Consider the following 12082-nt stretch of genomic DNA (forward strand, 5'->3'; position numbering starts at 1 on the left):
ACAAAGAAATATTATCCAGCAATAAAAAATAATTAAGAGATAATCCTAATCTTAATATTCCTCTTTTATTTTTATCAATGCTATCTATTTTTATATTTTGAAAACTCAAATTTATATAAATCTTAAACTTACAGACAAGTTGCAAATAGAGTGCAATTTTCTTCCCTGAATAAGCCATTTGAGAGTAAATTCCAACATTCTACAAGTACATTCTATGAATCCACAAGGTAATCATCAAAAACAGGATTTATCATTGATACTTTATTATCATCAAATCCTCAGTTTAATTCAAGTTTAGTCAAGTTCAGTGATTCCCTTTATAGCAAATGGATCTAGTCCACAATCACATGTTGCATTGTATTGTCATACCTCCCGATAGTTCCCAATTCATAAGTCATAGAAACTCCTTAATATCTTCCCCACTCTCCTTTCCTTATCTCCCATTAGTGCCCTAAAGTTTCTCCCTCCATTTCTTACTCAGTACATACCTCCAGGTACCCAGCTTCCCCTTTCCCATCTGCCTCTTCAATCATTTCTCTCAATTCTGTACCACTGAAACTTGGGAGCCAGGTTGAAGACAATTGCAGGTGAGGAGGTGAAGACAAAATCCCCCTTCATTGCTGGATTAGTAGTATAAGGGCCAGGGCTGAGAATATGGAAATGTTCATGTATTTTGTTTGTGGCAGTCTTTCCTGATTCTACGTCAATGGCCTTTCCACTCACGATGTTACTAAATCTCTTTAGTATACATTGACATCTTTTTTCTTTTAAATATATTTTTATTGATTTTTTACAGAGAGGGAGGGAGAGATATAGAGAGCTAGAAATGTCGAAGAGAAACATCGACCAGCTGCCTCTTGCACACCCCCTACTGGGGATGTGCCCGCAACTCAGGTACATGCCCTTGACCGGAATCGAACCCAGGGCCCTTCAGTCCGCAGACCAATGCTCTACCACTGAGCCAAACCGGTTTCGGCTACATTGACATCTTTTACATAGCTCAATTGCACCCTGCATCTCACTAAGTTTCCTGTCGGGGCCCTGGTTTATCTTGTATCCTTTAGGATTTCTTCAGTTGCAAGTTACAGAAAATTCACCTCAGGCTGCCTTAAACAATAAAGGGGGTTCATTGGCTAATACAGTATTAACTAAGTGCCTGGCTACCTTATCTTCATGATAGAGCTCATTTTCCATTTTCTACAAAAGGCTTCTCTTTACTAATCTTTTCTAGTTGGCCCAGGAAAACTGAGATTTAGCCTTTAGTCCCCCTTCCCCGTGTAATCTTGATTAAATCACGCCCTGTCTGCGCTCCCTGGCTGAGGCAACTTTCGGCTCTAACATCCTTGGCCAGACTGGGTAAATGGTGGCCGGAAGCCAAATCTTACACACCTCCTGGTTTTGTATGGCCCCTTGAATGAGATATGGTTTGTTTGTTGTTGTTTTAATTTTTAAAAATTGATTTTAGAGAGAGGAAGAGAAAAAAGAGAGAGAGTCTGACTGGGGATCAAACCCACAACCTCAGGGTATCGCAACCATGCTTTCACCAACCGAGCCCCAGGGCCCCAGCTGAGAATAAGTTTTTTTACATTTGCCAAATAGCTGACGAAATTTGCAAGGACTATTTTGTAACCAGTGGCCATAAAGTGAGATTCAAACTTGTGTCCATCATATTTGCACACGATGTATTGACGATGCTGCCCCAGAGACTTGATGGGCCCCAGCTGGCCCTTGCAAGAAGAGTGTGCAGACACCTGTTTTGGACTCGTGCCTGGACAGCTGTACCCACCGCTGGCCAAAGGTGAAGGCCTGTCTGGGCTCCCTCATTAGACTAGTGGTGGACGGTCCTCTGGGCGTGGGGCCTGGTGCAGGGTCACCTCCTACACTCCCTGCCGCGGCTGGGATCCTCGCAGGGTGGGGAGGTGGGACCAGGACGATTTCGGAGCCACGTGGTTCAAATCCCCGTGCTCCACACACCGTGGATGGCCCTCCAGGCCCTTCAGCTTCCTCCTCTGAGACACGGCTACCAGGAGGCCGGGATGAAATAAGAGGCTGGCGGAAAGATTTGGCTCAGTGGATATAGCGTAGGCCTGCGGACTGACTTCGATCCCGGGTTCGATTCCAGGTCAAGGGCATGTACCTTGGTTGTGGGCACAACCCCAGTAGGGGGTGTGCAGGAGGCAGGTGATCGATGTTTCTCTCTCATCGATATTTCTAACTCTCTATCCCTCTCCCTTCCTCTAAAAAAAATCGATAAAATATATATATATATTTTAAAAAAGAATAAGAGGCGGGAAAGGTGCCGTCATCCTTCCCCTGCCTCCACGCGAAAGCGGAGCAGGCTCCGCGGGGCCCGAGTGGCGGGAGCGCCGGGAGCTGGACGCCCGCCCCGCGCCCCGCCCACGCGCGCGCCTGTCCATCAAAGCCGCGGGGGGCGGGGCGGGGCGGCGCTTCCGCCTGCGCGGGGCCACGCCGGGCCGCTCGGCGGCGCTCGGGACAGTCGGGAACCGCGCCCGGAGCCGCCGGCGGCGGAGCGGCCGGACGAGGGAGGCGGCGATGGAGCTGGAGCCCGAGCTCCTGCTGCAGGAGGCCCGCGAGAACGTGGAGGCGGCGCAGAGCTACCGGCGGGAGCTGGGCCAGAGGCTGCAGGGGCTGCGGGCGGCGCGGAGGCAGGTCGGAGGGCCGCGCCGGAGGGGCCGGGCCCGGGAGCCCGCGCGGTGCCCGGGGAGTGGGCAGGGCCGGGAGGGCTCCGAGGGGCGGCGGGGTCCCCGAACTCTGAGGGGAGAAGAAGGCAGGAGGCTGTGAAGGTGCAGGGAGACCTCCTGGCAGGCTCTGGGGATGGGTGCGGTGGGTGCTGGGGAGGGACTCAAGGGGAAGAGACAAGTTGGGGGGAATCCGGGGGAGAGTGAGGGGGCGTTCCCTAAACTGCGTTAGGCTATGGGGTTAGGGGTGGGGTTAGGGGTGGGGTCCGAGGTGAGGGGAGAAGGAGGGACCAGAGAAAACCCTGGGACGCCACAGGGTAGTGAGGGTTCAGGAGAGCTGGGGGCGGTGGGGATTCTCGGGGAAACCTGCGGGGGGGAGAGGGGGGCGAGCCTGAGAAAAACGTGGGTACTGGCTTTGGGAGAGTTAAAGGTGGGGGGCAAGATGGGTGTTGGGGAGGGAGGGTCCGAGAGAGACGGGGAAGAGATGGGGAAGCAGAAGAGTTAACACTGAAATGAATGGGATCGATGCCCGAGCATACTACTTAATATCTCATGTGATCTTGAATGCATTTAATTTTTAAAAATATATTTTATTGATTTTCCACAGAGAGGAAGGGAGAGGGATAGAGAGCTAGAAACATCGATGAGAGAGAAACATCAACCAGCTGCCTCCTGCACACCCCCCACCGGGGATGTGCCGGCAACCAAGGTACATGCCCTTGACCCGAATTGAACCCGGGACCCTTCAGTCTGCAGGCCGATGCTCTATCCACTGAGCCAAACCGGTTTCGGTGCATTTTTATTTTTTTTAATGCATTTTAGAAAACAGTGTATCGTATAACCCCATCCTAGATGGGTTAGAATTTAAGGTGAAGACGCTGTTTTGAAACGTCAAGAGAAGGAAAATGAAATGTTTGAGGGATGGAGTACAAAGGTGTAGGGGGAATGGAAAAACAGATTTAAAGAGAGGCGTACTGAAAGGAGAAGCTAAATAAATATACTTCCAAGTGACAGCCGTTATCTGTTCCCTGTGGACATGGTTATCAGAGATAGAGGAAAGCCACATGGTTTTCCCACACCTTGGAACTCATGCAGAAAAAAAAAAAAAAGATGTAACCTACCCCCAGTGTGTGGTAGGACAGATAATTTTCAAACTACTGTTAACATAGGTGCTTAATAAAATACTTTTTGAGTGACTGGAATCATTTGAGTGAGTGGGAATTCATTCACCATTTGTGTGTGTGTGTGTGTGTGTGTGTGTGTGTGTTAAATATATTTTATTGATTTTTTACAGAGAGGAAGAGAGAGGGATAGAGAGTTAGAAACATTGATGAGAGAGAATCATGGATCAACTACCTCTTGCACACCCCCTACTGGGCTCTTGCACACTCCCTACTGAGGATGTGCCCGCAACCAAGGTACATGCCCTTGATTGGAATCGAACCCGGGACCTTTCAGTCCGAGGGCTGATGCTTTATCCACTGAGCCAAACCGGTTTTGGCTCATTCACCATTTGAATTAGTGGGATTTCATCACATTGATAATTAATCTAAATTGTCATCCTAGTACCTCCCATGCTGCATAGAATCTGAAAATTGGCAGAATAGGGCTTTTGCTTGGTCTCACCATTCAAGATACTCAATATGCTTTAGGTTTTTATATATTTTAAAATCCTTGTAGAGCTGGTGTAGGCAAGGCATCATTCATAATTTAGGAGCAAAACCTAGGATATGGCCCCGCTGGTTTGGCTCAGTGATTGAGGCTTGACTGTATGAGCCAGGAGGTCATGGTTTGATTCCGGATCTGGGCACATGTCCAGGTTGCTGGTTCGATCTCCAGCAGGGGGCATGCAGGAGGCAGCCAATCAATGATTCTCTCTCATCATTGATGTTTCTCTCTCCCTTCCTCTCTGAAATCAATAAAAATATGTATGTTTTTAAAAAAAAAAAACCTAGGTTATGGTTATCTTGATTTAGTGAATGCCTTCCAGTGTGTTTGTCTTGATGACCATTTGAGAGCATCTGCATTATTCCTCCAGCTATTTTGAAGTTGAGGTTCTAAATCTAGGACATTGTTTACAAAGAGATGAAAATATCTCTTATTGTATGACTAATGTTTCAGCCAGCTAAGATATATATAAACAGAACTATTGTTTAACCGTGTCAGCAATTAAGCAGTCGAGTTGACACTAGTATTTATTAATTTCTGGTGTGATATTGAATGGATTAGAAATTGTTTTTGTATGGTCCCATCCTGAATGGTTTAGTATTCAACTTCCAAACCTCTCTTCTTTTATATTTTATATCCAACAATTTAAATACAGGACATTCTTTCCAAATCATTTAGTGTAGTTTAGTATGGGTTTTTGTTTTGTTTTGTCTGAAGGCCCATTCTCTGGGGATTGAGACAGAAAACACTAAGAACATCCATCACTGTTTGGTTTCTGATGACATTACCTTCTGATTAGACTGGCGCTCTCTTTTGTGAACTGGAATCTGTCTTGTGCCACTGCCAGTTACAACGGCGCTTCTCCTCAGAGCTAATTCTAGTGGATTGTATGTTTGGGTTTGTAGAATAAGCCCTCTGTCAACTTGCATTTTAAGGAAGGTCTGTGTTACAAAAATGTTATCAAAATAAGCAGCTGCTTTTGTTCGGTGGTTAGGATATTTTTAGGGTGCCAGTCATTTTCAGAATAACTACATAAAATATATGGCTTTTTAGTCAAAGATTTTGCATGGGGGGAAGAAAGGGAAGAGCAGAGAGGAAGGGATGCTCTCCTTTATGTATATTTTTTGCTTGCTGATTCTATTTTTTTGGGGGAATGATTTTTTTTTAAGGGAGGTAATTCACATACAATAACATTTGTGCCTTACCATGTGTAAGTTAACAGCTTTTAGTACATGATGTGCATATATCGCCATTATCTAATTACAGAATATTTTTATCACCCCCACAAAGAAATTCCATACTCGTTAGGTGTCACTCCTCCAGCCCCTGGCAACCACTAAACTACTTTCAGTCTCTGTGTGGATTTGCTTATTCTGAACATTTCGTATAAATGGAATCATACACTATGTAGCCTCTTGTGACTGACTTCTTTGACTTAGCATAATGTTTTCAAGATTCATCCATTGGGGAGCATGTATCAGTACTTCAGTTCCTTTTTACAGCTGAAGAATATTCATTGTGTGGCTCACCACATTGTATTTATCCCTTTATCAGTTGATAGACAGTTGGGTTATTTTCGCCTTTTGCCTATTATGAATAAGGTTGCCAAGAATATTCATGTGCAAGTTTTTACGTGGACATGTTTTCAGTTCTTGTAGTACGTATATACTTAGGAATGCTGAGTAGTATGGAAACTCTTTGTTTAACTTTTCCAAGACCTCTTGGCATACTTTTATCTTTGCTTTTGTTTCTTACCCTTTAAAACTCACATGACATTTGTTTCAGGTTAAAAAAAATCATGTCTATGGAAGTCTAGAAGGAAAAGTAAAAAATCTTTTAAGTTATTTTGTCAGCAACAACTGCCAGCATGTAGCAGTTTCTCCTCTTGTGGTTAAGTGTATGCCCTACCCCCTGCCTTAAGAGAAAAGGAAGTTCTGGTTAGGAATGCAAAGGGTAGTCTGTAACTTCTAACTGTTTGAATAGGTTAAAGGCTAGGGAGATGTTTGTTGTCTTCAGGAAATCAGATAATGTTTACAGCTAGTCTGGCCTAACTGATGTTGAAATTATTGAGAATAGTTCTCTATAACTCTCTGGAATCCTTGGTACTAAAATGTACATTCCAAAGCAATTAACGCCCACTCTCCTTAAATACTCATTTGTTCATTCACTCAATAAATATTTATTGGGTGCCTACTATACGCCAGAGATTCTTCTAGGTCCTAAATAGAAATACTGTGGCTGAGGAAATAGACACTGCCTTAATGGATTTAGTCTTTCCTTTGATGGTTGGTCATGACACAACTACCCCTAAAAGCAAAACAGATAAGAAAAACCTAAATTCTTAGGTATTCATTTTTAGATTTTTACTTCCAATGTAATTTTCATCAGTTGTTTATTTCTATAGAGTTGGCTTTCCTGCTTGTTTAAGTGGATAGCTGATCAAGATGTTGCATAGTGATATTAGCTGGCCAGTCAGATATGCCTTCCAGAGTGACCCTATCTTTTTTTGTTGTTGTTAATCTTTACCCGAGGACATTTTTCCATTGATCTTTAGAGAGAGTGAAGTAAGGAGGAAGTGAGAGCGACACATCGATTAGTTGCCTCCCGCAGGCACCCTGACCAGGGTACATGTTCTTGACCAGAATCAAATCCAGGACCCTTCAGTCTGCTGGCAGACACTCGGTACAGTGAGCCAAACCGGCTAGGGTAGAACGGCATCAACTTGATGACATTGCTACTATCCAGGTCCTCATCCTCAGTTTTGCAGGCTTAGAAACGTCATCTTTGTATATTATCAAAAGGGGTTTAAGCTTGAGGGGCTGGCGGTGCCTACAGTGAGAAATACCAATATTCTAGTATGTGTACAGTTATATTTCACTCTATAAAATGAATGTGCTGGCCTTCATGTGTCTTTTAATGGGTATGAGTCAGTGCCGCTCAGGGCACTGACAGAAAGAAGTCTCTGCTCTTTCAGAGTAAAGGGCCAGATCCTGGTACCTAAATAAGAGACTATTTGGTGAGGGCCCTGCTCAACTCTGGCCAGTGGGATCCCTTTGATTCTTCTTACTACAAGGACCCATGACCATAGCAGTGGCATCATCATGACCCGAGAGCTTGCGAAGAATGCAGGAATCAGGCCCCACCCAGACCTACTGGATCATACTCTGTACTTTAACAAGATTGCCAGGTATGATATGTATGCACATTAAAACTTGAGGCACACTGCCTTAGATATATCATTACTATTTCATCAGCTCTCTGCTGATTTCTGTAGTTTAAACCCCAGCTGTGTAGTCATAAATTGCTGTAGTTTATCCTCAAGATAAAGCATTTGTTTGAAATATCATAGGTTAGTTAGATAATTGTACAAGGATACTCAAGTGAATAATTGACAGCCTCGAGCCAGTGCTGTCCTAGACTGTCTTAACATCTGTAATGTGACCCTTTGTCTTTATAGTGCTTTGTTTTCAATTTTTAATAGTTGGTTTTAGATAATTTCTTGAAGATTTAACTCATAATCTTGATATTCCTAATGTACAATGCCAACATTCCTGTAATAGCATTTGAAAACACATAGCATACTAGCTAAAGACTGGAACAGATATAGAAGTCAGCGTAAAAAACAAGTTATTTCAGAGAACCAGGGCAGGAAGTCCTAGTAGTTAAGCAAAGAAAAGAAAGCTATTATTGCTTCTTTTATCTCCCACTTCCCCTTCTGTTACCCATTTTCAAAACAGTCCAAAAATCTGTTTGAAATAACTTGTTACGGCAGCAGTACTTAAAGTGTCCCAATTATAGTTATATCTAAGCTGAAGAAAACCAAGAATGGATGAAATAATTTAAAAAATAACTCATAATTCTACTTCTTAGAGACAGCCATTATTACCATCTTGGTGTCTCCTTCTAGACATGCTATTTTGTAAAATTGAGAGACCACAATATGCAACTTTGTGTTCATTTTTTTCTTTTGGTTAACATTATATCATAAGCATTTATTATGAAAAATTTCCTACGTGTAATCTAATGTTTAATGCCAAGGTGAATAGAGTCTGTTACATAGATAGCTCTGGAGCATTGGTTGCTGGTAGGCTGAAGTGTGTTGACTCAGGTACATCAAATACTAGAAGCAAAGCTCTAGAAGCAATGCTAAATGACCAACAATCAAGAAGAAAAAAAAGCTGCATACCTATTTGTGTGCAAAAGACCACATCTTTACATTGGCTTTTCAGTCATCTTTTCTTTTTACAAATTGTCTTTAAACATGACACTCTGAAAGCTGCTTGTTGAATCCAAAACTCACTTGAAATATAGAATAATATAAATAAGAATTAAAATAAGCATTCTGAATCAAGAATGTTACAATCAGTGATGTTAAAGAAAAAATGTGTGAATGTCAGTTTTTCTGTATAGATTTCCCCCCCCAATATTAATTGTAATGTATGCATAATTTTTGATAAAGAGCTATTCTTGTTACTGTAACTCTGGTAAATAATATGGCTAATTTGTGATCTAAAAAAGCCAAACAGAGGTAGGACGGGCTTTTTTTATTGAGAAGTATCAATGAATCACTTATATTTGCAGTTATTTTATTTTGTCAGTACTTGTCCATGTGGCCCAGGAGGTGAGAAAGTTACCTTTCCTGAACCTCACTATCCTTACCTGTACAATGAGGATAAGGATTGTACCTACTTTACTTGGCCAATGTGGGGATTTAAATGAGAAATTTATTTATTATTTTTTAAAAATATATTTCTATTGATTTCAGAGAGGAAAGGGGAGGGAGAGATAGAAACATCAATGATGAAAGAGAATCATTGATCAGCTGCCTCCTGCACACCCCCTACTGGGGATTGAGCTTGCAACCCAGGCATGTGCCCTTGATCGGAATCAAACCCTGGACTCTTCAGTCCCCAGGCCGGGGCTGTATCCATTGAGCCAAACCAGTGAGGACTAAGTGAGAAATTTATTAAAAATGCTTAGCACAGCCAAAACTGGTTTGGCTCAATGGATACAGTATCAGCCTTCGAACTGAAGGGTCCCAGGTTCGATTCCGGTCAAGGGCATGTACCTTGGTTGTGGGCACATCCCCAGTGGGGGTTGTGCAAGAGGCAGCTGATCGATGTTTCTCTCTCATCGATGTTTCTAACTCTCTATCCCTCTCCCTTCCTCTCTGTAAGAAATCAATAAAATATACTTTTAAAAAATGCTTAGCACAATGTCTGGGACATACGAAGTGCTTAATAAATATTAGCTGTAATAATAATACCATTAAATATTATTGTTATTCAAAGTGATGTCCCCTACTTCTCTCCTATTCTCTTACCCAGCAGAATGCTCTGAGCTCTGATGGCAGTTTGTGGCTATCCCACTTATATAGAAACTAGAGGCCAGCTGCATGAAATTCGTGCATGGGGTGGAGGTGGGAGTGGGGAGGGTGTCCCTCCGCCCAGCCTGCACCCTCTCCAATCTGGGACTGCTCGTCTGCCTGCCTTCCTAATTGCCCCTAACCGCTTCTGCCTGCCAACCTGATCACCCCCTAATCACTCCCCTGCCAGCCTGATTGATGCCTTGCTGCTCCCCTGCCAGTCTGTTTGCCCCTAACTATTCTCCCCTGTGGCCTGGTCACCCCAACTGCTCTCCCTGCAGGCCTGGGTCTCTCCCAACTGCCCTTCCCTGCAGGCCTGGTCACCCCTAACTGCTCTCCTCTGCAGGCCTGGGTCTCTCCAAACTGCCCTCTCCTGCTGGCCATCTTGTGGTGGCCATCTTGTGTCCACATGAGGGCAGTAATCTTGTGTGTTGGAGTGATAGTCAGTTTGCATATTATTCTTTTATTAGATAATATATAATGCTACATTTTATTATAGTTATGTGTGCTTGCAACTATCTCCTTTACCAGAATGATATTTTTTTTAGGTCAGGACCATACCTTATTTATCTTTATAACCCCAGTTTGTAGAACATAACTAGACTTCATTAAATACTGAATGAGTGCCTTTATGAATGTTTTGGGTGTAATTTTGCAGATTTTTTAAAATAATATTTATTGTCTTGATTAAATGCACCCTATTAATGCAGATAATCAAGAATTAAACATTTGTTTTATCATATGTTTTGGCTATTTGTTGCTACATAAATTGTGCCAAAGCATAATGGCTTAAAAGCAATCATTTTATTTGCTATTCTGGGGTTCAGTTGGCCATCTCTCCTGAATTTGCTGGCAACATTCATGTAATTGCAATCAGATGACAGCTAAGTCTGGCATATTCAAGACAGAATGTTTACGTACTTAACCTGTTTGGAGCCTTAGTGGTAGCAGGAGTCAGTTGGGATTTATGGCTGGGTCTCAGTGCCAGTATCTGTCTTGTCCTTCCTCTCTTCCTCCCTCCTACCCTTCCTACTTTCCTCCTTCTTCCATTTGTTCTCTCCAGAAAGGTAGACATACTTCTTAAATGGTGACTCAGGACCCCCTGTAAGTGCAAAAGCACAAATTGCCAGGTGTTCTTAAGGCTGAGGCCTGAAACTGGCAGAGCATCAGCTCTACCCTATAGCTATGCACATTGACTGCATTGCTAGTCACAGGCCCAGCCTATATTCTAAGGGGGAGGGAGGATATGAGTACCAGGGTTGTGATTCACTGAGGGCTATGAATGTAACAGAGTAGCAATTCATATAGTAAAGATTTTCTTTTTGGATGTTTTCAAATAAGCATTAAAAAAAAAGCCTAATCATAAGAGAGATAAGAAGGAAATGTAGCAACACTTATAAGTCCATACATGAATCAGATAATTCAAATTTTCTGCCACTTTATAGTGTAGCTTTATAGTGTAGGCAAGTTCATGTCTCTGACTCATATGTTGCACATCTACAGATGCTTTTTTCATAGGGTGGTGATAGAATTTAAATAAGACCGTGGATGTTTGTACCTGGCACACAGTAGGTAGTCAGTAGATGATAGCTATTACTGTACTGCTATTATTGCTATCGTTATTTTTTTAAAGCATTTTTAGGTGTTTTTTTTTTAAATATATTTTATTGATTTTTTACAGAGAGGAGGAGTGAGGGATAGAGAGCTAGAAACGTCGATGAGAGAGAAACATCGACCAACTGCCTCTTGCACACCCTCTACTGGGGATGTGCCTGCAACCAATGTACATGCCCTTGACCGGAATCGAACCTGGGACCTTTCAGTCCGCAGACCAACGCTCTACCACTGAGCCAAACCGGCTTCGGCTATCATTGTTATTTTTAATGACTAATGTCTTGGTGTCAGCACAAAGGCAATAGCCAATGCAGTAAATTTCATATGAATTGAGAAGAATAATTTTGGTTAGTTTTTTTCAATTTCAGTTGACTATTATATATCTTTGTCTTTTATTTTTTATCTCTATGTCCTTGTTTGCTAATGGTGTTTAAAGTTAATCTCTAATTTTATGTAGTTTTAGTTTCCTATTCGCAAAACAATTGGGAAAATAAACTCATAAGTTAAAATTGGAAGTTAAAAAATTTTTTTCTTCTATAAAGTTATGAAGATACATGTTTTAGAGGAGATAAAGAAAATTCCAGCCAAAGCCGGTTTGGCTCAGTGGTGGAGCGTTGGACTGCGGACTGAGGGGTCTCGGGTTAGATTCTGGTCAAGGGCATGTATCTTGGTTGCGGGCACATCCCCGGTGGGGGGTGTGCAGGAGGCAGCTGGTCGATGTTTCTTTCTCATCGAT

The 12082-nt window shown here is 42.7% G+C and overlaps 1 protein-coding gene across 2 annotated transcripts in view; it reads left to right on the plus strand.

Moving 5' to 3' along the window:
* Positions 1–2441: 2441 nt before the first annotated feature.
* The window catches only part of CRLF3 (cytokine receptor like factor 3), a 96146-nt gene continuing 86505 nt past the window's right edge, over positions 2442–12082 (plus strand). For both annotated transcript variants that reach the window (XM_084862763.1, XM_084862762.1), the window contains exon 1: positions 2442–2670. In XM_084862763.1, coding sequence (XP_084718889.1) covers positions 2554–2670 — 117 coding nt within the window. In that variant the 5' untranslated portion in view covers positions 2442–2553. The remainder of the gene's footprint in view (positions 2671–12082) is intronic.

The sequence above is a fragment of the Pipistrellus hanaki genome, assembly GCF_964339955.1.
Source record: "Pipistrellus hanaki genome assembly, chromosome: 16".
Classification (NCBI taxonomy): domain Eukaryota; kingdom Metazoa; phylum Chordata; class Mammalia; order Chiroptera; family Vespertilionidae; genus Pipistrellus; species Pipistrellus hanaki.